This window comes from Tympanuchus pallidicinctus, unplaced genomic scaffold (assembly GCF_026119805.1).
Source record: "Tympanuchus pallidicinctus isolate F22 unplaced genomic scaffold, pur_lepc_1.0 scaffold33, whole genome shotgun sequence".
NCBI lineage: Eukaryota > Metazoa > Chordata > Aves > Galliformes > Phasianidae > Tympanuchus > Tympanuchus pallidicinctus.
The window spans coordinates 2,519,996-2,544,542 of NW_026294751.1; the positions used below are offsets into that span (position 1 = coordinate 2,519,996).

General features: G+C 55.4%; 3 protein-coding genes and 1 long non-coding RNA gene across 8 annotated transcripts; 1 reads left to right on the plus strand and 3 right to left on the minus strand.

Annotated features, from left to right (window-relative positions):
• Positions 1-1,407: 1,407 nt before the first annotated feature.
• STMN1 (stathmin 1) lies at positions 1,408-5,817 on the minus strand. 2 transcript variants are annotated; one of them, XM_052698739.1, is made up of 5 exons: positions 5,740-5,817; positions 4,652-4,726; positions 3,752-3,923; positions 2,225-2,416; positions 1,408-1,890 (listed from the first exon to the last, which is right to left on the minus strand). In XM_052698739.1, exons 2-5 carry the CDS (start codon positions 4,669-4,671, stop codon positions 1,822-1,824), a joined length of 453 nt encoding a protein of 150 aa, XP_052554699.1. In that variant the 5' UTR covers positions 4,672-4,726; positions 5,740-5,817; the 3' UTR covers positions 1,408-1,821. The 2 variants fall into 2 exon arrangements, with proteins under 2 accessions (XP_052554699.1, XP_052554700.1); XM_052698740.1 differs by having other exon boundaries at positions 3,752-3,924; positions 4,659-4,726; positions 5,740-5,815.
• A 1,502-nt stretch (positions 5,818-7,319) lies between these two features.
• LOC128088331 (uncharacterized) lies at positions 7,320-8,881 on the minus strand. Its single transcript, XR_008210222.1, has 2 exons — positions 8,730-8,881; positions 7,320-8,633 (listed from the first exon to the last, which is right to left on the minus strand). It is a non-coding gene; the product is annotated as an uncharacterized LOC128088331 (long non-coding RNA).
• Positions 8,882-13,395: 4,514 nt separating this feature from the next.
• On the minus strand, positions 13,396-17,954 carry PAFAH2 (platelet activating factor acetylhydrolase 2). 3 transcript variants are annotated; one of them, XM_052698743.1, is made up of 11 exons: positions 17,815-17,954; positions 16,382-16,487; positions 16,116-16,269; positions 15,822-15,918; positions 15,655-15,723; positions 15,424-15,538; positions 14,548-14,661; positions 14,348-14,439; positions 14,101-14,271; positions 13,879-14,027; positions 13,396-13,610 (listed from the first exon to the last, which is right to left on the minus strand). In XM_052698743.1, exons 2-11 carry the CDS (start codon positions 16,469-16,471, stop codon positions 13,516-13,518), a joined length of 1,146 nt encoding a protein of 381 aa, XP_052554703.1. In that variant the 5' UTR covers positions 16,472-16,487; positions 17,815-17,954; the 3' UTR covers positions 13,396-13,515. The 3 variants fall into 3 exon arrangements, with proteins under 3 accessions (XP_052554703.1, XP_052554704.1, XP_052554702.1); XM_052698744.1 differs by lacking the exon at positions 17,815-17,954 and adding an exon at positions 16,577-16,997 and having other exon boundaries at positions 16,116-16,266; XM_052698742.1 differs by lacking the exon at positions 17,815-17,954 and adding an exon at positions 16,577-16,714.
• Positions 17,955-18,229: 275 nt separating this feature from the next.
• On the plus strand, positions 18,230-24,335 carry EXTL1 (exostosin like glycosyltransferase 1). Of its 2 annotated transcripts, XM_052698767.1 has the most exons (12): positions 18,230-18,655; positions 18,767-19,942; positions 21,932-22,025; positions 22,094-22,201; positions 22,288-22,407; positions 22,475-22,607; positions 22,684-22,802; positions 23,107-23,202; positions 23,281-23,367; positions 23,541-23,701; positions 23,771-23,942; positions 24,020-24,335. In XM_052698767.1, exons 2-12 carry the CDS (start codon positions 19,011-19,013, stop codon positions 24,200-24,202), a joined length of 2,205 nt encoding a protein of 734 aa, XP_052554727.1. In that variant the 5' UTR covers positions 18,230-18,655; positions 18,767-19,010; the 3' UTR covers positions 24,203-24,335. The 2 variants fall into 2 exon arrangements, with proteins under 2 accessions (XP_052554727.1, XP_052554726.1); XM_052698766.1 differs by having other exon boundaries at positions 23,541-23,942.
• Positions 24,336-24,547: the final 212 nt, after the last annotated feature.

Here is a 24,547-nt window from a genome sequence, read left to right on the forward strand (position 1 = left end):
CTCTCTGCTTACATGGCAGTAACACGCACCTCTAACCCCATAAATCACACTGTACCCCACTGCAGCTGGCTGGGTGCTCACAGGCAGACACAGCCCATTTTAAATTGTCATCTATGTGACACCAGCATTGAAGAATCCTTCACACGGGATCTCAGCCATCCCACCTACCACCATTGGCTTTATGTCACTGTATTGGCCAACTTTTCCTTCCGTTTCAACAGAAGCCTTATCCCACATCCTCCTCCCCTTTCCATTTTTGCTATTTAAGTACAAGTTCAACACAATCAAAAGCACTAAGCATGAAATATGAAAGCTCCCTAAACATTTCCTCATTAGCAAGCCCCAGAGGTAAACGATCCAGAACTCAGTAATACCCACTGAATAAAAGAAATCCTCACCTCGTTTTCCATCCTCCAAATATCAAACTGTCACCAGGTTGGTGCCAGATGATCCAGGCATGAATTAAACCCAAGCAAACACAGCAGCAAACCCCAAAAATCAAGGACACAGGTGGGGGAAGGCAGGATGGGACAGGCCTCAGAGCAGAGCCTCTCTGTGCCTGACAGAAGCTGCAGAACGCTGAGCTTCCCTGCTCTGAGGGAAGGAACCACGAAAGCCAACACCTTCAGATCAGGGCACAGTTCATAATGAAAAGGGGGTGGCTATTAACTCACCCTAATTGCAATCTTGTCTTTACTGAGAGGAGCATGAGTTCTTGTCGGTGTGCCAGACAGTAATCTTAAAGTAGTTTTTTGTTTTATAAAAAAGCACCTGCACAATGCAGACACTCTCCTCCTGAAAAGCATCTTTACTCACAGCACAAGTACAGTTGCATCTGCTTCACTGCCCAGAGAAACAAACACGACACGTGTTCCTGTGGGCAGGAGCTATCTTCAGACTCACCCTGCAGCAGTTTACTCCAACACATCTGCAGCAGGCATCAAATCGAAAACAATCTCTAACAGCACTCTGCTGGGGGAGGCACATGATGCCAACACAGAACGGGTTTGGCTTTCAAAGCTCTGTGATGCTGCAGGAAGTGGTACACAAGTCCCAATTCAACAGCACAAGTTACCATCCAGAAAGCCTTCCCAAAAAAACAGAAGGGTCAGATCAGAGTCATGTGGCCACAAAGACGTGTTTGTTGAAGCATCAGCATCTGAAGGGAGGTGGTTCTGAAGCATTTCAACAAAAACACAACAGCTGACAACTGCTGAGGTGTCAAAACAAAGCTCTTATTGTAAAACTGAGACAATGAAAGCGCTCTAGGGAAGAGCCAGTTATGCAGCATGCCCATGGATGTAAGGAAAAGTGCTGTTACAGAGCTTTCTATGCAGTGCTGGGTAAGGATGCCTGCTGGAGGCCTCAGCCAACTGTTCATGTCATTTACAGAAATCATTCTCATGATAACAGCACTGTGCAGCTTTATTTAGTCACTCAGTTACAGCAGTATTTTAAAAGACTGGGACAGTCAGATTTTTGAAGTGTAACAGGTATTCAGCATGGAACAGTATACTACATATTCCTTTCACAAATGTCTTACAGAGCTGATACAGTACTAGCCATCAATCCAGCAGCAAGCGCTCTGGAGTAGAAAAGGATGCAACAAGATAGCTACACTGGAAAGACAACTTTAGAAAAAGTGAAACATGTAAGGTCTCCCCTCTAGTCCCCAAAGAAAGCATACAGTTTGGATCTAACTTTACAGTTCTACATCAGTTTCTAGAAACTTAAAAGAACAAAACCAAAAAGCAAAACCACTGGCCAGTACAGTCTTTGGATATTTAGAGGAGGGGGAGAATGTCAGTTTCCAGAATGAAGTCAGTTGGTTTCGGCCTCACCAGGGTCTTTGCCTTCTTTGTTCTTTCGAACCTCTTCAATATGCTTGTCCTGAAAGACACAAGCAGGGACACATCAGCCCCCCAGGCCCAGAGGCAGGGCACACAGCAGAGCAAACCCCAGCTTGCCTCCCACTCCTCAGCTCACAGCAGGTTCCCAATGGGGGTTACTGAAGAAGGCTACAGAACGAAGCTTCCTGAGAGCAAGCAGCCCAGTCTCACCCCATAAGGAGCATTTCTACAAACCCTTTTGTGGATTTAATAATCTTATTTTAAAATAAGAAGCTCCACAGAACACTGAAGGACATCTGTCTGCTCCCTCACTTGGCTCTTCCTATCTTTATTCATACATTCCCTCCCATACAGAACCGGGACTCTACACTCACCTTCTCCCTCAAGCGTTCCAGTTTGGCAGCCATTTGTGCCTCACGGTTCTCTTTGTTAGCTTCCATTTTGTGGGTCAGCTTCTCCTCTGCCATTTTGCTGAAGTTGTTGTTCTCTTCAATTGCTTTCTGAAGCACTTCTTTTTCATGCTCCCGTTTCTCAGCTAGCTGCTTCAAGACTTCTGCTTCATGAGACTACAAACAGACCACGCACGTTTTCAACACAGAAACGGATGAATGAGGACAACTACAATCCTGTTGCTTGCAATTCTTAAGAAGAGATTTCTCTGCTATTTTCCCCACAACGAAATAACTTCCTGATGCAATACAAAGCTCCCTAGTACTTTCTCCACCCCCATAGCCTACATTTCACCATTACAAACCACACAGGAAAGCAAATTTCTATCATAACTGAAGCCTTGACAAGTGGGATACTTCCCAGAACAAACAGTACGGGTAGGTCTTCATTTCAGCAGACACAGCTGTTCTTCTCAGTAGTGTTTGGTATGATGTTATGCTTTGATTTCAGCGTCAATAACATACCAATGCTTCCAGGTGTTGCTAAGCAGGGCTACAGAGAACCAAGGACATTTCAGTTTTCTCAGCTTCTCCTACCGCCTTGCCAGCAATGGGGCTGGGGGAGGCACAAGGGGCTGGGAGGGGACAAAACCAGGCCAGTCGACCTAAATTGGCCAAAGAATGGCTACTCCACACCGTGTGACATCATGCAGAAAGTAAATTTAAAGAAGGGGAAGTTCATCAGTCAGTGGGTGGTGAGCAACTGCTTGTATGTGACTTGTCCTATTTCTACATACACACGTATAAATAATGATCAGAACTGTAAGCCTTTTTCCCCCTCTTCCTTTTCTCATATCTTAAATTATTACTATTATATTTTTTTAACCTCAACTTGAGCTCTATTTCTTTTTTTTTTTTTTTAAATCCAATTCTCTCTCCTATCCCACTGGGAAGGGAGGGAATGAGCAAATGACTGCATGGTGCTCAGCTGCCTGCCAGGCTAAACCACAGCAGGATATTTGATGCTAACACCTATAAACTCTCCTACAACCCTCCTGCTTCTCAATATGGTGGGTTACTGTGATTCTGGTTGCACAGGAGACTGCAACCTACTTAGTAAGCCTCTGCACTGCTAAGGGCTCCAAACCACATCTGAACAGCAGGAACTTACCTCAAGTACTTTACTCACAAGGATTCTAGTTGCAGGTTCATCACTAGATATTGTAGAAGAAAATGAATCCTTCAGTTAAGTCTGTACTATTAAGAAAAGCTTCTTTCTTGAAACAGCCTTCCCTCCCAGCTAAATATCTCCCTGCTTTTCAAGTGATCATTCAAAACCATTTTGGGAATAAAACTTTGTAAAAACAAACCTGAGTTCCTAACAAAGCCAAATTAACATTCACAATGTAATACCAGAAATAAGCTGCTCACCACTCATCTTAAGAAAGAAATTGTATTTAAGAAAATCCCACTGCTTGCAGATCTCGCTTCAGTCTGTCGTTTCAAACGTACCTTGCGTCTCTCTTCTGCTGCTTCCAGTTTCTTCTGAATTTCTTCCAATGACAGATCCTTCTTTTTTGGAGGAGAAAGAGGAAATTCTGGGGCTGCCTCTTTTGAGCGGGGACCAAGGATCAGCTCAAACGCCTGCCCAGAGGCACGCTTTTCCAGTTCTTTCACTTGGATATCTAGGAACACACAACAACAACAACCCTCAGTGGTGTTTTAAGCCAGGAAACTGACTTGGCTAACATGAGCAAGCCTTCAGTAATTCAATGCCACCAAGCTGGCTTAAAGGAGACAGCTGCATCTGAGCCAATAGCTGTGCTTTAAGCAACAGCACCACTATTATGAAAAAAGAAAAAAGGCAGTGGACAATTTTGCCTGCTGTTCTTCCTGGATACTGCATCCTAAAGCACCTGATGCTACTGCAGCCTGAGGTATCCAGAGTCACAAAAACAAGCGTGGCAGGAATACAAATTGGGGAGAAAGAAAGAAAGTCCCTTCCTTTCAAGTGAGAAGTCTGAGGCACCGTTTTTATTCGTTAAAAGCCAGGAGAGCCAAGAACTGACAACAGCTCCCACGGAAACACACGAGGCAGCATTCTGCTCTTTGAAGACCTGTGAGCAGACACCTCAGCCCCGCGCAGTTTCCTTTTTGATCACCAAGCTGCCTGCATGACAGCTCTGCTGGCTGAGCAGATGGCACACAGATGAACTGCGTCCTATCTGCTAACAGCATGTGATGGCTCGGGGTGCTGCTTTAGCAGCTTCTCCACAGCAAGCCTAGCGATGGGAGAGAAGCACGGCAAAAAACAGTTAATTATAAATTTGGTGCAGCTCAATTAAAGAATAGTAAAGCGAGTGGGAAGCGAGTAGACGAGAACAATGCAAAAGAGCATCGAGTATATCATGCTCCGTACCAGAAGTAGCCATGACCGAGGCAATCCGCCTGCAGGAGCCAACAGGAGACCTTCAAACAGATAAAGTCCTGGAAAACAAAGAAACACGCGGCTGAATCGCTCGCGTCTTCTGGACGCGTTTGCGATCTGACTGCATTCGCCGAGCAGCAGACAGACGGGTCGCAACACGGTGTTTTTTTTCCCCTTTGTTTGAATCCACGTCCATTAAAACACTTAAAGCCAGCAACGTCAGCGCTCCCCTTCCCTTCCCCTCCCCTCCACCCCGCAGCACCGAACGGGCGGACCCGACCCCAACCCCGACCCCTCCCCACGTTGCATTGCCCCGCTCCGCCCTCCGCCAGCCAATCAGCGCCGCGCGTCGACGCGGAAGCCCCGCCCCTCCCAACCGCACCGAATTCAAACGGCCGGGAGAGACGGCGCGCGCGCAGGCGGGCGGGCGCGCGGGGGGCTCCGAGGGGGCGGAGCCAACGGCAACATCCGGGCTCCGTCCGACGCCCCCCCCCCCCCAACCCAACCCAACCGCCGCAGGTGCGGCCCCCGCCTTCCGTCTGCACCCCCCCCCACCCCCCCGTCCCCGTCCCCGTCCCCCAACCCGCAGGGAAAAGACCCCCAACGCGAGAGGGGCTTCGCAGGCGCTGGGGCGCGGCCGGGCGCCGCCCCTTCCCCAGCTGACAATGGCGGGGTGCTGTCAGCCGAGGGCGCGGCCGCCCCTTTTCTCCTCTCCCCAGCCGCCATCGGGGCGGTTCCCTCGGAGCGATCCCCCCCACCCCCAAGCCCATTGTCTCCCGCGGCGCTCTCTTCGTCGCCGCGACGCCCGCGGATCGAACGGACAACAGCTGGGGTTGAGGGAACAAAAGCAGCGCCCGCAGACCTCCCCCCCCTACGGCTGCGGAGCCGCCCCGCCGCGCTGTCAATCCCCCCGCAGCCCCCCCCGCAACCCCGCGCTGCGGCACCGCGACCCCCGCAAGGACAGCCGCCCCCCACCCCGAGCCCTTCTCCTCAGAGCCCTTCACAACGGCAGAAGGGAGGCGGCGGACACCACTCCGTTCATCCGCGGCTGATCCCGACGCCGCGCACCCACCTGCCCGCTCCGCTGCTCCGGTCCCACTCCGCTCCCGCCCGCCCCGCCGCGCACAAAAGCGCCAAACAAAGACACGTGACCCGCCCCGCCCCGCCCCTATTGGCCGAGCCGAGCGGCACGTGCCGTCCGGCGGGGAGGGCGAAGCTGGGGGCTCTGCGCCCCCTCCTCCACCGCCCGTTGCATGCCGGGAGCCGTAGTCCACGGCGGGCGGGCGGAGGCGATGCGGGGCGGCGACCCCCGCGGCCCGGCGGTGGCCCGGTGGAGGATGCGGGGCCGCGGAGCGCCGTGCCTCGCCTCCGCGGGCCGTCGCGGGGGCTGCGCTGCTCCGCGCCGCGCTCTTGTCGCGTTCCCGGAAGGCTGCGGGACTCCCTTTGTCTGCCGTCCCGGTGGCGGGGAGGAGCGGGAGCCCCGGGTGGCTGCGGTGACAGGGCTGACAACTCCGGGATGGCTTCTGGGCTGCGGGCCTTGACCGCGCCGTCCTTCATCCCCTATTGATGTGCAGCGGCCCCTTGGAGCCGTCGGTCACCTCGGGGCGGCGGTCGCTCGGGGCCGTTGTCTCTTAGCTCAGTCCCTTGGTTGGCCGGCACAGACCTCCACCATCTCAGCATCACTGCAGTGCCCACCTTTGGTCCCTCAGGGCCACTGCCACCCCATAGCTCCACCTTTGCTTTTAGAGCCCTATGGGAGCAGGCAACTGTTCTGGGGTCAGCCACCAGCACAGCACCTCTGCTGGGAGGTGACAGCAGCAGAAAAGCCATCCTGCTCTTTGGGAGACACGACACGTGTACTGCCTGCATGCGTTCCTCCATCCTTGGCTGCATAACGAGCATCCATTCCCTGGATAACACCATCAGATAAGAGCTTTGCTCACCAATGTGTGTTTTTGTACACGCTGTACAATGACCAGTGTGCGATTCCTATGGCCTGGCCATGCTGCAGTCACTTCAGCCAACACCAGCAGCCACTAAGAGGCAGATGGCCGGAGAAAAACACCAATCTGCTACAATGCAACCCAGCACAGCAGTCTTTGTACCCAAAACACCAAAAGAAAGAGTTTTCTGAGGGATCCGCCCTTCTCGTGCATAATCTTGAGGATTTTGCACCAAAAAAACAACCACCCTACCTTCAGGAAGGTTAATATTGTGACAGAAATGTACAAAGCTTTCAAAACAGAGATTATTTTAAACACTTGCCCTGCTTTTTTTTACTGATCTGATGTCTATTTCCATGGAAACCACATCCAGCCGCCTGGCTGCTGGAACTGGGAGAGGTTTCTGCTGGAGTGAATGGAAGAGCCATTTTCCAGCAGCACCGTTGGGCCTTTTGAAGGGTGGCAGGGATCCCAGGTCCCACATGGTTTGTCTGCCTGGCCATTTGGGATCATGCCTGGTACACTCACAGGGTTCCTGGCTCAATAGCAGCTGTACATCCATCAGTGTCACACACAACACGCTTGTTTTGTGCGAAATATCTCAAATGCTTGGATTAAATTGCACCAAATGCTGCTGGAAGACAAAGAAGCCAAGTAATCATGACATCAGCTTGTGTTTTGCTTTATCATTTGCTATTATTCACACAGATCAGTGTTGGATGCTTTAATATTAATGCTTTTCAGTACAATTAGCGAGCTTATCCTGGGATGATCTCAGGATTTCCCAAAGGAAGTAAAGCTTCCTGGGTGTTGGGCTTCTCCTTTGGTACCTGCCTTACTGCCATTAGTCACTGCTCCTCCCTGGAGAGATGATGATGAAGTACTGCTTTGTTGCTTTTGAAGAAGGGCTGCAGGCTGGGATACAACCACACGTCACGCAAGAGCTGTTTTCTGAGCTTTCCATCTTATCTCGTGGGCTCCTCGCAGGGACAAAAAAAAGAGAAAGAAAAAAAGACCTGATTGTAACTTACCTTCCTTTGTAGATCAGCTTTACAGCCAAAACCATTCAATTCAGCTAAGAACTTGCATACATAAGAGTCAACACAGTGGGAGTCAGAATTGGGATCCGCTCTCAGCCCTGACATTTTGCAGCCCAGGTCAGTTAGGCAGACTTTAGCAACCTCTTTGTGACACCTGCCACCCACCAGCGGTTCCAATTGAAGCCAAAATCTCCAAGCACTGCTGCAATACAAAGAGGAGTAACAGCCCTTAGCAGCTGGAGGAGCACGGAGACGATCTCATTTTTGGCCTCATTGCAAGACTGCTTTTATTTTTGGAACCCGCTTGTTTATGTGGAATTTATTTTTGTCAAATCTCTGCGAGAACGAAGGATGTGAAAAGCTTTTATTACATTTGATTTGTGTTTATCAACACTTTTAGTGGGATTCTAAGCAGATTCTTCTCCCGTCAAGCCTCGGCGTTCTGTGGCTGCAGTCCTGTTCATCTCCCAGGCTCCTCACCACCAACAAGAGCTGTTTGTTAGAATTCCAGTTTAAAAAGAGCATGGAGCACTCAGACTCCTTCCACCACTGCATTCTGCTCTCAGAGCAACAGCAAAGCCAAGGGCTCATCCAGAGAGCTCCCTGTACGTGTAAATGTGGGACGTGACGTGATTAGATGTAGCACGAAGATTAAAGAGCCCCTTCTGATGTTGATTATCAAAATACTCCACAAAGAGACTGACATAATTAGGTGACAACTCAGCCCACGGCAGCTCTTTTAACTTGCAAAAATATTTAATCTCCAGTGAGAAAATGTGCTTTGTGAGCATTGAAATGCCACGCTTAAGCACACGTGGTGGACAGGCTGACATCCTATATGTTAGTTGGAGAATGTTTCAAAGCACCTTTGTAAGTGCTATCAGCAGCAAGCACTTTCTGAGACTAGCAATGGTCACTGCATGAGTAAAGCACGTCCTAAAGCTAGAAATCCAATGCTCTGCTTGATCCAAGTCAATCAGAACCTGTGAGAGGAGACAGCAATAAAAGAAACTTGTGCTCAGGGTTAGAGAAAGGCTGCAAGGTTTCCCCTTTCCCTGTTTCCCAGCCTTTGCACTAACCTCCAGCAAGCCCCTGTGCACTTCTCCACGTGCTGCTGGAAACTATTGGACTTTTTTCCAATCAGACAAGGCACCTGAATTCTGTTGCAGATTTGCTTTTGGGAAATTCACTGGAACTTGCTTCATTCAATTCCCTCTCCTCTCCCACGGGGCTGGGCAAGAAAAAAAGCACAACAGCTGAGTTCCTCGAGATTCTGGCAATCAGGTGAGGTGGCTGGGGAGAGGCAAGAGTGAGGGAAAGGACCCAGCTGTTAATAGAAAGCAGAGACTTCACACTGGGTAACATTCCAGGGTTGATGGATTCCTCCATGACACCAGCAGTGCTGAGAACTGCCTGATGGAAGGAGTCTGTGCGTGGTGAAAGCTGTCCCGGAGGTCTCCTCGCCTTGCTCCGCTCTCCTTACTCTCAGCATCCTTTCATCCTTACATCTCAGCTTTCCTCCTTCTGCTCCCAGCACATATATCTGTGTTTCCCATATGGAGCACTGAGAACTTTGCTATTTGAGGACGCCTGCGCACAGCCCAGTGCTGAGGGTGGGAGAGCCATGGAGAGGGGCTGCTGAGAAGCCCTACGGCAGGCTTTATGCTGGTTTTTGTGCGTGTGAGCCAACGTGAGAGGCACTAATTACATTTCAGAAGTGACAGTCAGTCACTGCAGGTGGGACAGAGCAAAGGAGACAACGTGTTTTCAACAACCAGGTGGAAGAGAGGTACATAAGAAGTCATAAAACAAATCCAGTAGAGATGGAAGATTCCAGTAAAGACATTTGCTTTCGCTCTTTCCAAATGAAGTGAGGGAAAGAAAAGCTGGGGATAGCACTAATTATTCCCTGGTTCCTAATTAGTTCCTTGCATTTAAACGATGGTTTCAGCTCTCTCAGCATCTCAGCAAGCCCATTGTGCTATTAATACTTCCCTGGTGAGATATGGTTAAAAATACTCCCACCCTTTCACGACAGAATGTAGCTTGGAAGTGTTGTGATGGGAGGAGTTCAGGGATGGAAATCCTCTTAAAGGAGCACGAGTTCCCCTGTGTCAAACAGACGAGGTGGGCGAGCTGGTAGCAACCCCAGAGTGAGCCTGCTTTCGCTAGGAACAAACTCTGCAATAACACTCAATGCAGAGCTTCGGGCTGCCTGCTATCAAAGCAGATTCAATTACAGAATCAATGCAGAGCCCTATAGGGATGGATTTCTTGCAGAAATCTGCTGCCTGGGAAAATCCTACTTTGCCTTCCTCTGAATGGGCGCTGTAAGGAAATATCACCCCACACAGAACCACAGTGCTGTATGTGGATGAGATCTGTGTCAGACACCATGGACACGAACCATTCCTGTCTGTTTTGTGAGCCAAATACATATGTATACATACACGTGTGTATTTGAATATATACACACACACACACACACACTTTAAAGCATCTTTCCACACTGCAGTCCAGCCATGAGCTGCTTTCAGCCCCCAAATCCCTTCAGGACAATCAGTAATTCTCTCCCATCTCCATCAACAATTTGGCTTCAAAATGGGTTAATTCCCACTCCATCCCCCTGGCTCTGTGGGCTGCCTGGAATCACTCAGTATGGAAACAATACCTGCACTTAACATTTGCTCAGTGCTGTCTGATTCCTTTTTTCCCCCCACTAATTTGAACTCCTAATCAATCAATACATATATTAAAAGGAAAAAAAAATAGACCAGGCACATCCACTACAGCTGCGAGAGCAGGCAAATAAAGGCAGCCTTGCTGGCTGAAAACCCATCACTGTCTTTTATGCAATAAACCCAACTGCTGCTGTACTCTAAAATCAATACCCAGAGAGACATGCCTACGTTGTGACTGCTAACCTAAGTGCTTCATTTAATTAAAAATAAAAACAACCAGAAACCCAACCCAGGCCTTGGGTGCTGGGTGTTGTTAGAGAGCTGCTATGGACTTGAGGAGACAAAGGCATCCTGAGGCCCCGTGTCAGCCAGGATGGGGCTGATGGAGCACCTGTGATCCCACAGGGTCTGAGCTCAGCCTGTGCTTCCTACACTCAGGGGAAATGACCCCAAATGATCCCTCCACCGTGTTTTGTACAGCCTGAAACTAGAGAGACTTCACGCAGCCCTTTTCCTCCTCCAGTGCCTCGGTTTCCCTTCATCCTCTTTTTCTTTTTTCTGTTATTCAGAGAGCATCTCTTGTCCCATCCAGGGCCAGCAGAGCATCACTGCAGCTGCAATGGGGCTTCAGAGTGAAAACTGACAAAAAAAAAAAAAAATACCTGTTTTTCCCTCCAGGTAGCCTGGAAGCGATGACAACAACTCGCTTCTATCATAAGGGAAGTTGATTTTTCCTTTGAACTTCACCCGGAGTAAAGATTTGATTTGCCAAGGGAAAGAACAGAGCAAGGTGAAGAGCCGCGTGTACTCACCGATCAAAGGGCTGCGAGGAGAGAGGAGCTGGCTGGGAAGTGGGCTGGGTGCTGCACATCCAGGCTCTGCTATTCCTTTAACAAACACAAGCAAAAGGGAAGAAAAAAGAATCACGCTCCACTAGATGTTACGGTAATTAAAAGGAGGCTTTAACACAAGTCTCAATTTGCATTAATTAATTAAATCAAGCAGCAAGCTTCGATGGAACAAAGCTGGCTTTCGAGCAGCAGTGCTTATTGCTGGGCTGGGGTGTGTGTGTGTGGGTAGGAAGGGATGCATGGAGAGCCCTGAGCCTGCTGTGTTTGTGCTGCCTGATCTCAGCCCCAATCCTGGGAACAGCAGCTTTCAGAACAGAGCTTGCACTGCGATAAAGGAATGCACCCATTCACACCCTGGCCACGCTGCAAGCACAGCTGTGAGAGGAATATAAACGGGCAGCTGTTGGGTTATTTATTTATAAACCACCAGTCGGAATATGGAAGCAGAGCAGGCACAGTGCAGAGCTCAGGTTGAAGCAAGTCCCTCCCAACGAGGGTTGATCTCCCATTGAGCAAAGCCCCCCAGTGGGACCCAATAGACACAAACCCCCACATGTAAGGACAGGGTGACCGAGAGCTGATAAGCAGTTGGGTGCTGGAGCAGCTCCCAGATCATGGTAACCCTTAACTGCTGCTTCCTGCCCGCCCCCCCCCCCCCCAATAAAAAGCCTTCCATCCAGGTCCAGCAACACAGTGCACCAATCCAGCAACAGGGTGAGGAGCACCACCCTGTGCTACACCTGGGGATTTGTGGCACTGCTTGTGCACACACTGCTCCTGGCATCCTCCATTCCTGTCCCCATGCCACACTCCAGCCTGGAGGATGCCCAGTGGGGGGAATCTGGGCTGGGTTTGGAAGAAGCAGCACTGAGCCTAAGGCTGGCACTGGAGGTGGAAACAAGCAGCTTTCAACACACCGAAGGGTTAACATATTGAAGTTGCCCTCCAACCACAGTCATCCCACCCCCCCCTTCCCTGAGCCTTTACATAAGGCTCGTGCAGAATTTATAGCCTCCCTCAGCCCCGCGGAGCTGAGCCACTCCCTGCAGTGTCAGAGCACATCAGAGCAGTTCTAATTCTGGGAGGAAGATGGGACTTGATTTCTGCACCAGTCACTGTCTCTCACTGTTAGGTAGGACACAGAGGTGTGTTTCCTCCAATGGGCTCTGCAGGCAGTGACCTCAAGTGTCTCCTCCTCACCCTCAATACCTTGGTCCCAACGCTGCATGATGCTCCAGTATGCTCCCAGCACCAGAGAGGGTATAAATCAGTTAACAAGTATGTATCCAGAACCTCTAAAAGAATTGAGGTCTTGCAGCTTTGTCCATACCAGTCCTTGCTTTGCATGAAGATGAGCACTTCTGCTGTTGCATCTCCCCCCCAGAGCATCCTTACCTCCTCAATTAAAAGCAGACAAGGAGGAAAGGATTTGGCTATCGCAGTGGCACAGATGGAGAACAGAGGAAGGATGCTGCTCCCTCCCCATTCCTTTCCATTTCCCCTCCCTTTCCCCCAGGTTTGCCGTCTCCAGATGAGGAATAGTTCCCAGCACCCTAAGCCAGGGCATCCTAGCTGCATGCAATGCTATGAACCATGCCCATGGCTTCTCCCTGCAATGCAGGAGCTGTGGCACTGGGCTGACACTGCCCTCACCATGTGCATGCCCAGCGGGGACAAAGGAGGAGCAGATGGACACCACTCAGCAAAGCAGCAGCTGCTGAACAGCGTGTCCTGCTGCATCCCACCCCCACCGCCCAGGGGAGCCTGGGGACATCTGTAGGACCACCACCAGTGCAGCTCCAGAAGCACCAGGCTTCTGCTTGGGGACAGCTGAGGGTGGGAGCCACCTTACACAGCACTCCTTGTCCCAGCATCTCTGGTATTACACCTAAGATTGTGCCCTAGTTGCTCTTCAACTCCCCCCAGCTTTGCACTTGCAAAGTGCCCTGATCAGACTTTACCATCTCCATACTCAGAGCCCTTATTGCATCTTTTCTTGTGCTGGATCATTGCTTGAACCCCCCAACCTGCAGCAACCCCACTGCTGCAGTGCACACAGGGCCCATTCACGCAAGCAGGGCACTATCACCAAGGCAAGCTCAAGTCTGTGACCCCAGGGGTTTTATTCCCTGAGCTCTGCAGTCTCCAGCAGCCACCACAGGCTCTCAGGCAGAGAGGGCTTCGTGGAAGCATGGCGGGCATCATGGCCATATCTTGCAAGCACAGTTTGCAGGCCTCACTCTCCCAAGCGTCCTCCTCCCCTTTGGAGGCAGACCCCAAACATTTTAAACAAGGAGCAGCTGAATTCTCAGCAGCTGGATCCCAACAGCAAGCTACAGGTTGGAGAGGCGGAAAGGTGCTTCTGGAATGACAGAGTCCCCAATGCCTTCGAGGAGGTGGTCCCATCGAGCAAACTCCTCTCTCACATCTGCATGGGGCAGAGATGGTTTCAGGGTTACTACAACAATAATCACCCCGGTTTCATGCATAAGAGGAGCAGCCATTGTAGGAGCAGGAAAGAGACCAAACCAGCAGCTTTCCCAAAGACTTCCCAACCAACACTTCCCCATGTCCTCTGGACATTGCCACTCGTGCCCAGAAGATGGCAGCCAGGCAGCTCATGGCCATATTGAACAGGCATCATCAAACCAACCTCCTGCCTTCGCAAGCCCCATTTAATTCCACCTGTGCCATACCAAGGTGCCTCTGCAGGAAGGCCAGAGCCGCCTGGGTGATGATGTCCAGGCACTTGTGGGGGTCGAGGGTGCCCCTCGCATTGAAGACACGGGGGATGAGCTTCCCGGTGAGGAAGGCAAAATCAGTCTGGCTTTGGTGCACAGATCCCCTGGGGAAGGGAAGGGAGCGTGGGTAAGAGCCTCCCACTCCTGACCAGGCACCTGCCTCAGCCCCAGACTCACAGGATGGTTATGATCTTTGTCTGGCTGTTCCTGGAGCTCAGCCTCTTCATTTTGGCCACGCTTTCGGGGGTCTGGAACTTCTCGGCGTTGATGAAGAGCACAGGCTTGGGCACCTCAGGGTACAGCACATTCTCCAGGGGAAACATCCATGCATCCAGGGCCACCGCACACCTGGTGGGATGGGCACATGTGCCCATAGCCCCTTTGTGGCCTTCCCAGCCCTTGGAAGCATCCCAGAGCCACCCACCTGAACCCAGATTCCTTCACCAAGGCCAGCACAGCTGTCACCCCACCAAATGAATGGCCCATGACGGCTGCTTTAGCCAAGTCAATGCTGTCCTGCAAGAAAGACGTGCACCACAATGAAGGCATTTTCCTGTTTGTCACACAACATGACCTGACCCTTCCAGCCAGGAGCACCCAGGCCAGCCCTGCAGCCCCATGTACCTTCAACACAGAGAGGTCGAAGCCCTGAGGAAGGATGTTGGGGATGGATTTACCACTGCTGACGGCCCGGAAGAGCTGAAGTGCTCGTGCACACTCATTTGCTCTGTGATGAACCTGCAGTGCAAGCTGCCCCCATCAGCTGAGCAAACCCTGTGGGAGTCTTCACGGGTGCTTCTTTTCCCCACATCTCCCAACAAGAGCTCTCCTCTGAACCCCCAGCACTCAGACACAGCTCATTTCCCTGAATTACCGCAAGCATAAAAGCAAACAGGAGGCTGCACCACAGCGGCTCCCACAAGGGATGCAGTAAATTTCTTTGTTATTATTATTAATTCACTTAATCTGATACCACAGACCACTGGAGATAACCCAAAGCCCTCAAACACTCTCCATTCTGAGCCACAGCAGTGCTGCCAGAAGATGCTGCACTTCAGACCGAGGCTCTGCCCTCAGCTCACATCCCAGTCCTGAGCATACATAAAAATAACAGGCTGGGATTTAGGATTGCCAAAAGCACCTCCAGGCTCCGCATGTTCTGAAGTGGCTTCCAGCCACAGATCTCAGCTCTGTGCTTCCCTTTTAAACAAGACAGAAAGGAGCAGCAGGGAACCTCGCTCAGCAGGAAGCCCTCCTGCTATCAGCTGTGCAGGGTAACCCCAGAGAGACAGCAATGGGAGAGCACCAGCAGGCCCCCAGACCCGAGAAAAGGAGACAAATGGGGTAGAGTGGGTTTTTCCTCAGTTTACAAGGAGAAAGCTCAGGTTCAGCCCCAGTATTAATGCAGTACAGGTTTGGGAAGGGTAGATCCCCTAGGGTGGGGGATGTGATCCATCCTGGTTTGCCCATCCCAGTCCCTCCCATCCCCCCTCCCCTTACCTGATTGTTCCGAAAATAAAACTCCTTCTGTCCCTGTGGCACCTGCTGGTGGGGGATCCACTGCTCCCGGACAGCCTCTGCCGTGCAGAAATAGGTCATGGCAGCAGAACTGTCCCTGCAGCAGCAAGTAGGAAAGGGGAACATGGTGAGGCAGCCCTTTGCCTGGCCCCCATCCTTCCATGTATTTGGGGAGGGGTTTCCTCTCGAGGCTGCAAGGACTGTGACACCAACCTGTGCTCCAGCGCAGCCACCACAAAGCCCCAGGATGCCATCTGCATGCAGATGGATGAGTACACAGTGCTGTGAAGGGATGAGGTCAGGCCTCTGTCTTGGGCACCGGTGGGTTGGTGAGGGACTGCAAGCATTCGAGTTCCCATCCCAGCCCCAGCCCCCCCTACCGAAAGGCTCCCAAGCCATGTGAGAAGATGATCAACGGGTACCCACTGCTGCAGGGTTTGAAAGGTGCCTTCCAGCTCAGCGGCACTCTGCAGGAGCCTGTGAGGGACAAAAAAAAAAAACCACCCCAAGAAAAATCGAGGAGATGGGCAGCAAAGCACTGCTTGGACCCACTGCACCGACCCCAGCCCCTCTTCACTCCAGGGCCCGGTGGATTGGCCTTAAGCCCACAAAAGCAGCAGGTGTGGAAGACACGGGAATGCCTACGTGGGGATGGGGGTAGTGCCGCCCCTCACCGACGGCGATGCTGAGCAGCGGAGCGCACCACCGCCGGCTGTGGCCACTGACATCAGCCAGTCCGCTGCAGTACTCGTAGCGAGGGATCCAGAGCGGCCGTTCGGCTCCATCCCGGGGTACGCAGGGGTAGAAGAGGCGGAAGAAGAGCCCCTGCTGGACAGAGGGGACGGGGAACGTGGTGCGTCCTGGCAGCGGCCGCAAGATGTCCTCAGGAGCTCAGCCCTGCCGATATCCAGCAGCCGCTCCGCCCGCCCCCATCCCATACCTGCTGCGTATGGCCCACCATGACGTCCGCGCAACCCACGCGGTGAGGTCCCTTCTCCGGGGGCAGTGCCAGCGACTGTTCCCCTCCCATGGCACCGCAGCCGAGCCTAGGCAGAGCGATGCGGTCAGCAGCCGTCCCCCCAAACCTCCTCTTTCTCCTGTCACCAAATCTCCACACCGCGGCCACTCCTCATACCTGCCAGAAAAAAGGCTCCTGCTCCCCTCCGCACCTACGGAACCCCGCACACACCGCGGATCGCAGCGTATCCCCGCCGCCGCCCCGGCTCCGCGCTGCCCTGTACCCAGCCACGTGGCTGTCCCGAGCGAGCAAAGTCCTGCAGCCGATCACAGGTTACGGCTGCGCTTTCTCGCCCCGTGTCCCGACTCGCCTCATTGACACAGGCGGCTGTTAAACGCATCCCGTGCCCAATTCGCCCCACGTTCACACCGCGGCCGGACAGCTGACCCCATCCCACAGTGGGGGACGTGGAAGACGGGAAGGGGCGGCTTGGCCAAGCCGGAGGTGGCACATAAAGCTGCGAGCGAGGGAACGGCGCAGGGCTGACACGGGGACAGCCCCGAACACCGCGGGAGACACGGGAGGATGAGGTTCTGTATCGCACCCACGGAGAACTACAGCTCCCAACGTCTCCTTGACTGAGGACTACATCTCCCAGAACGCACCGGGTAACCGGACTACAGCTCCCAGCATCCCTCGCTGCACCACAGCTCTCCCCGCCCCTCCCTCACCAACCCCCCACCAACCCACCCCGCCTCAGCCCCCAGCGCTCCCCGCCCCGTCTACTCTGCAGCTCTCAGCGTCCCCGCAACACGGAGCTCCTCGAACTCCCAATTACCCGCTGTGCCCTCCCCAGCTTCATCCCCCCCCCCCCTTCGAGCACCGACGGCGCACCTCCCCGTGTCACTGCTGCAACCGCACCTCCCAGTGCGGAAGACGGTCCCCAGCTCAAATCACGGTTCCCCAAAGCCCCGTGGCGCTGCTGGGCTCCGCCTGCCCCCACGCCCTCCCCCCGTCCCCACGTTCCCCGTCTTTAATTTAAACCGCTTTCGCAGCCCCGCGCCCCCGATAATCCACGGCGGCGGGGGATTAAATCCCAGCGGAGCCGAGCTGTCCCCTGAGCCGGGCAAATCGCCAAAGATTTGGTTTAAAAATAATAATAATAATCCCTGACAATTTCCTATGCACGCAACCCACGCGCTGCTCCACCCCGGGGAAACTGAGGCAGGTGTGGGCACGGTAGGGCTGTGGCGGTGCCACTCCCGCTCCATGCCAACCGCTCCGCTCCCCGCCCCGCGTCCCCGCGGGCTGAGGCCGGTCGCGTTGTTACACCCACAGCTCGGTTTCAACGCCTGGGCTGCCGGGAGGGGTGGGGTCTGCGAGCTCCGGCCTGCCCGCCCTGCCCCGGGGCTCACCTCCGGTAGGCGGGACGAGGGTGCCCCACTCCCACGTGGGACGCGGTGATGGCAGCACTGCGGGGCTGGGTGAGGGCACGGATACACACGAATGGGCTCCGGGACCCTCACACAGACCCCGCCGGGACGGGGGAACCCCCACAGCCACGTGGACGCGCCGCGATGTCTCCGGGGCGCGCCTTTTTGGTGCCGCGGGCCACGCCCACTTGGACTCGGACAGCCAATGGGAGAACGGGGGCGGGGACTCTGTGGCGGGGGGAGCGGGAGGCCGAGTGACAGATGCGGCTGGGGGGGGACAACGGGGGAAGTGACAGCTCGGGAGGGGGGGAGCAAGAGCAAGTGAAGGGACACGGGGACGGCACCGGGGGGAGAGAGGGACAGAGCTTGCCGGGGGGACAGACAGCGTGGGGGGGGAGGAAACAGCGTGAGGGGGGACACGCAGCTTGACTCGGGGTGTCAGCAGCCCGGAGGGGCACAAACAGCGCGGCGGTGGCTGTTTGTTGGGAGGAAGACGGACGGGCAACCCAACTGATGAAGTGACAGCAGGGGGACACTGCCGAGGACAGTGACACCCCCAGGAGGCACAGCAAGGCGCTGGGAAGGGGGGGGTGCCCCCGGCGCAATGAGCGGCGGAACGCAGCGGGACCCCCTCCGGGGAGCGGGGCCGATGGAGTGCGGGGACCGCCCCACAGCCGTCCCGCGGCGGCGTTAAGGCAGCGCGGGGCCCCCGTCGTGCGGCCGCGTCAGGGATGTGGAGCCGGGGCTGCGGCACGGCCGGATCCCGCGGGCAGCATCGACCGAGAGCGGGCACCGGCGCCGGGACGGCGGAGGAGCAGCTGAGGTACGGGAGCGGCGGTGAGCCGGGGTTGTCTCCCGGAGGCTGCGGGGGGAGTCTCGCCGGGATTGACCCGCTTGGAAGGGAAGCGATCATGCGACCTCGCTCCCTCCCTAGGGATTTGAAGCTGGGCCAGACGGCAGAGGGAAATGTGACCGTCGCTGCACCGAGCCCGGGAGTGAAGGGAACGCTGCGCTGGAGGGGAGGCAGTGGGAAACCCACCGAAGGAGGATCGCGGGGTCCCCCATCCCCACACTGCGGGGCAGTGAGCGTCAGGAGCCGCTCCGCCTGGGGTCGGGGACACCGTTCTTTCCACCGGACCGCAGTACCCGTCCGAGCCTGATGAGAAGCTCGTGAACCTATGCAGACCAGGAAGAAATACATTTTCCTGACTTTCCTCGCCTCTTGGCTTCTGCTTTTCTTCTTTGGAAGAGAGCAGCTGCGTCGTTTTGCTTTCTTTCCCAGGAGGAACGTCGCAGCCCGCAGGAATTGGCCCCGCTGGGCGGATCGTGCCCTCCTGCACAGCTTTGCGGAGCCCAGGGAGCTGCAGGGCAGCGGTGACACGGCGCAGCCCTCACCCCGAGCCCTGCGGGCGGCACAGCTGAGCACATCCCAGGGCAGCCGGTGCCGCATGGAGAGCTGCTTCGACGCCTCCCGCTGCCAGAATGGCTTCAAGGTGTTCACGTACCCGCGGGAGCACGGTGAGCCCATGTCGGAGAGCTACAGCAAGATCCTCACCTCCATCGAGAGCTCGCGTTACTACACCCCGCGTCCCGAGGAAGCCTGTCTCTTCGTGCTGAGCATCGACACGTTGGACCGCGACCCCCTCTCTGCTCACTACATCCGCAGCGTGGAGCAGAGGATCCGCTCCTTCCCCTTGTGGAACAGCGGCCGCAACCACCTCATCTTCAACCTGTATGCGGGCACTTGGCCCAACTACACCGAGGAGCTGGGTTTTGACATCGGCCACGCCATGCTGGCCAAGGCCAGCTTCCACAGCAAGAACTTCAGGCCCGGTTTTGATGTCTCCATCCCCCTCTTCCCCAGGGAGCATCCGCAGCGCGGCGGGCAGAGCGGGTGGCTGCACCACAACTCGGTGCCCCCAAAAAAGAAATATTTGCTGGTGTTCAAGGGGAAACGTTACCTGACTGGGATCGGCTCCGGCACCAGGAATGCTCTGCACCACATCCACAATGGGAGGGACATCGTGTCGCTCACCACCTGCAGGCATGGCAAGGACTGGGAGAGGCACAAGGACACGCGCTGCGACCAAGACAACGTGGACTATGAAAAGTGAGTGGGATGGGGCTGGGGCCAGGTGGGGGGAGAGGCTCTGTAGGTGTGCATAGGGAATGGGGACAGTCTGGGGCTCTCCTGGTTTCATTTCCGTCTTGTAAGGTGGTGGTGGTTTGAGGCTGATTCATTCTGTATTAAAGTTGGAGCAATCTGGTGAGAGCAGTTCTGATCTGCAGTCGCCACTGCTGCTCCTAATACGATTTCTCTTTTTCCTAACACCGATGAATGATGCTTTTCTACTCCCCTCTGCTGTCCTCCCCTAACATAAATGTTTATTTTGGAGATGAGCCTGAAACTTCCCCCCAGCCCAGCTCAGCTCCAAGTCCCATAAAACCAACGGGTGCTTGGGCATCCTGGTGTGGACATCACAGTGTGGGCTCCTTGCCTGCAGCTTTGGAACAGCTCATGGCCACACGAGAACTGATGGGAAATATCCTCAAAGTATCTTAGGAGGTGCTGGGAGGTAAAAGTGGAGCCGGGGCTGCAGGCACTTGGATTAGCCAGGGCTTCAGGGAGGCTCAGGAGGATCAGCCCTCATGGTGGGGCCTTCTTGGGGACGGGGCGGTGGGACATGTGGTGGGCCAGTGGGATGGGACCTAAGGTCAGTCCTGCACTATGGGGTGGGAAATCCCCCTTCCACCCAGCCCAGGTAATCCTCTAATGCTGTTTGTGATACACGGGGATTTACACCTCGCCCAGGACAGCTTTAGAGAGCAGACTGATGGTGAGCACGTGGCACACGGCTGTGTCCTCCTTGTGACCATGTGTCTTGTCGCACTTGTCCCTGTGGGACACCTGGGTAGAAAGGCATCAGCATCTCCATCACACCCAGCCAAGGATGTGTGCAGATGTCCCCAGGTGGGACAGTGGCAAAGGGGCAGTGGGGACAGCACACCAGGGACAGGGCGCTCTGAGGTTTGGAGATGTCCCTGTTTGCTTGGGGACACAGGGAAGCAGCCCTGCCACTGAACCACAGGAGAAGAAGCCAGCCTTGTTCAGGGCTGCATCGCCCCCCTCACTCCGGAACAAACCCGTTCTGTACTGGATAAAGGGCAGTTGTGGCCATGCCACGGTCCTGCCCTGCTACCGCCGCCTCGGGGAGGGCTCCCTGCAGCCGCGGGTCCCCCGTGGCACCGAGCCCAGCCAGAGCTGCACAGGGGCCGTGCAGAGGGAGCACGGTGGGCACCCGGCCCGGCCCTAACAAAACAAGGAAGCCCTGCCGGCTCGATTGCCCGGAAACCACAGTGCGTCAGGAGCTGAGTGTTTCTATCGGGAGGTGCCGGCCCCGCAGCCCGGCCGGCGCCAGGCTCCCCACCACGGCCGCCTGCGAGGGAAGGATGCCCGGCCATTGGGGACACATCGCGTTCCCGTGGGGCAGGTGGCGGTGGGGTATCCCTGGGATGTGGCAGAGGCAGAGCGTGTTCATGGAGTTTTTGGTCAGATGGGTTCTCTGGAGGTGCATTTTGTTCCTAAAGGTCGGTGTTGCTGACGCCTCAGCGCTGGGCTGGCTCCCTGCAGGGATGCTGCAGCACACACAGGGGAGTTCATCCTTACCTCACAGCCACCCCATCAGTTCCCCCAGCCTGGAGGTGGCCGGCGCTGACCCCACATCCTCACCACAGCTGGGTCCAGGGGACCTTCCCCTTGGGGTCAGCAATATCTCACATCGCTTTGGCCTTGCAATCCCCCCCATCCCACCCAGGACCCATCCTCTTTATGTGCAGGAACAGACAGGGTCTGTCCCACCCAAACGTCAATATTGGCTTTTCCGATGTGGTCGCAGGGCTCTGTGAATGCCTTTCCCTGCAACAGCACAGAAGGGGCTTTCACAGCCAGGAGGATGCACTGCCTGCAGCCCCCCCTGAGCAGTGCCAGGACTCAGCGCAGTTTTGGGGCTCGAGGATTTGGGTGCTGACTGTGCACTGTGCTTCATTGCTGGGGAGCGGATGGTGCTGAGCCCACGCCTGACTCCCCTTCCCCTGCCAGGTTCGACTACCAGGAGCTGCTGCACAACTCCACCTTCTGCATCGTGCCCCGAGGGCGGCGTCTGGGCTCCTTCCGCTTCCTGGAGGCACTGCAGGTACCAGGGGGCTGCGAGGGCATGAGGGATCATCCCCGGTGTCCCTGTGCTCATGGGGTCCTGTGCAGGCTGCCTGCATCCCAGTGCTGCTGAGCGACGGCTGGGAGCTGCCCTTCTCTGAGGCCATCGACTGGGGCAAAGCGGCCGTGGTGGGCAGCGAGCGACTTCTCCTGCAGGTACTGTGGTGCTGTCCCATGTCCAGCACCAGGGGTTGACCTGATTTGGGGTCTGAGATGAGAACCCCATCCCTCCCATCCTGCAGATCCCCTCTGCTGTCCGCTGCATCCGCCCAGAGCGCGTGCTGGCATTCCAACAGCAGACTCAGTTCCTGTGGGACGCATACTTTTCCTCTGTCGACAAGATTGTGCACACCACACTGGAGGTGAGCCTGGCCCCAAAAAGCCCCCCTGCTACCAGGACCACCTCGGTGTGCTGATGTCCTCACACAGATCATTCGGGATCGGCTGCTCCCGCACCGCTCGCGATCCCGCATCCTCTGGAACTCACTGCCTGGGGGGCTGCTGGCACTGCCTGACTTCTCCACGCACCTCGGGGACTTTCCCTTCTACTACCTGCAGCACGGTAGGACCCTGTGCCACAGCATGCTCTGTGTGCCCAATGCCTGCTGCCACACCTCTCCTTTTCCCCCACATTGCAGGCTCTGGCCCTTCTGACAAGTTCACAGCACTGCTCCGGGCTGATCCCCCGCTGGGTTCCCTCTCCCAGCCCACCCTCAAGCTCATCCAGGCCGTCTCCAAGTCCCAGTACTGTGCGCAGGTGGGGAGGGATGGGGCTGGGAAGGGCCAGGGTGGGATTGGGGTGGGAGGGGGTTGGCAGTGATCGTGTCACCCTCAATGTCCCCTGCTTGCAGCAACAACTGGACCACTTATGGTTTTATTCTGAGGCTGGTCCAAATCCTGGTGTAATGTTTTTGGGATGAAAGAGGTGCAGCCCGATGTGGAGAGTGGGCTGGAGATGGTCCCACAGCAGGACCAAGAGGGTTCAGCCTCAGCTGCCTTGCAAACACTGATAACAGACTCCAGGGAATGCCCCTCCACTGTGCCTTTCCCCCCTCCCAAAGATCCTGGTGCTGTGGAGCTGCGAGAAGCCGCCACCTCCAAGTGGGATGTGGCCACAGACTGCTGTGCCTCTCACCATCATCCAGGGCAGGACGAAGGTACACAGAGCAGGATGCAGGGAGCTGGGGTACACAGCCCACAGTACATCCCATATTGAACTCCCACCTCTGCTGCAGCTCAGCGACCGCTTCTTCCCATACGCAGCCATTGGGACGGACGCAGTGCTCAGCCTGGATGAGCACACCAGCCTCTCCACCAGCGAGGTGAGCACTTCCCAGCCCCATGGATCTGAGCAGGATGTGTGGTGGTCACTGCAGAGCTGGCAGGGAGTGCTGTCCCCATATCCCAAAGCTCAGGGACAGGCAATGGGGCAGCCATCAGCCTCCTCTCACGAGTCTCTGTGGGTTGAGATTATGCCATCCCCTGTCCTTTGCAGGTGGATTTTGCCTTTGTGGTGTGGCGCAGCTTCCCTGAGCGCATCGTGGGCTTCTCTGCATGGAGCCACTTCTGGGACCCCCAGCAGAAGCGCTGGGGCTACACCTCCAGGTGGACCAACAAGCTCTCCATCGTCCTCACCACTGCCGCCTTCTACCACAGGTACCTGGGTGGATGGGGAGGGCCCTGTGGGGCTGTGAGGCTGAAGCCTGCCCTCCTCATTCTCCACAGGTATTACCACAGCCTCTTCACGGAGTACCTCCCCGCGGGGCTGCGGGAGCTGGTAGACAGACTGACCGCCTGCGAGGACATCCTTATGAACCTGCTGGTGGCTGCTGTCACCAAGCTGCCTCCCATCAAGGTCACGCAGTGGAAACAGCACAAAGAAGCTGCAACTCAGCCGGTAGGATGGCATCCTGAGCTTCAGAGACACCCCAGCTGGGGGCACAACCCTTCACCCTGCATTCTCCTCCTGCCCAGGTGAAGGACACGGCGGCAGGCAGCACCCGGCGTTTCTCCCAGCAGCAGGATTGCCTCAACCAGCTGGTGGACTGGTTTGGCTCCATGCCCCTCGTGTCCTCCCAGCTGCGCCTCGACCCAGTGCTCTTCAAGGACCAGGTCTCTGTCCTGCGCAAGAAATATCGCTACTTGGAGAAGCCCTGAGCTCAGCTGTGCAGCCCAAACCCCTGCACAGACCTTGCAGGGCATGGCACAGCCCTTCTGGACCAAGCACAGCCATGGGGCTTTATTCCTGATTGGGTTTTACCAGTACAATAAAGATCAGTGGAGGTGCAAAGTCAAAGTACTGTACCCAGCAATGGCACAGCACTGTGCCACTTCTCACAGCACCTCTGGGCTTAGCAATCACTGCTATGCTCCCGTGTTTGAGCCCCGAGCAGCAGCACAGCATCAGGAGCTGCATTGTGGCCGCGGGTGCCCCATAGCCATCCCTGCCCCACACACTGCAGGGCCACCTCCCCGTCCCTGTGTTCCCGTGTTCCCGTTCCT

Bases quoted from the DNA above. Each gene is read 5' to 3' on its own strand.
- STMN1 (XM_052698739.1), bottom strand. From the start codon at position 4,671: ATGGCTACTTCTGGTACGGA. The intron at 3,924-4,651 runs GCATGATATACT...TGTGTTCCTAGA, and splicing joins ATGGCTACTTCTGGTACGGA to TATCCAAGTGAAAGAACTGG. The intron at 2,417-3,751 runs GTACGTTTGAAA...GTCTGTTTGTAG, and splicing joins CAGCAGAAGAGAGACGCAAG to TCTCATGAAGCAGAAGTCTT.
- PAFAH2 (XM_052698743.1), bottom strand. From the start codon at position 16,471: ATGGGAGGGGAACAGTCGCTGGCACTGCCCCCGGAGAAGGGACCTCAC. The intron at 16,270-16,381 runs GTATGGGATGGG...CCCTCTGTCCAG, and splicing joins TGGTGGGCCATACGCAGCAG to CAGGGGCTCTTCTTCCGCCT. The intron at 15,539-15,654 runs GTTGGTGTCACA...TTGCTGCTGCAG, and splicing joins GTGGCTGCGCTGGAGCACAG to GGACAGTTCTGCTGCCATGA.
- EXTL1 (XM_052698766.1), top strand. From the start codon at position 19,011: ATGCAGACCAGGAAGAAATACATTTTCCTGACTTTCCTCGCCTCTTGG. The intron at 22,026-22,093 runs GTACCAGGGGGC...GGTCCTGTGCAG, and splicing joins GCTTCCTGGAGGCACTGCAG to GCTGCCTGCATCCCAGTGCT. The intron at 22,803-23,106 runs GTGGGGAGGGAT...CCCCTCCCAAAG, and splicing joins AGTCCCAGTACTGTGCGCAG to ATCCTGGTGCTGTGGAGCTG.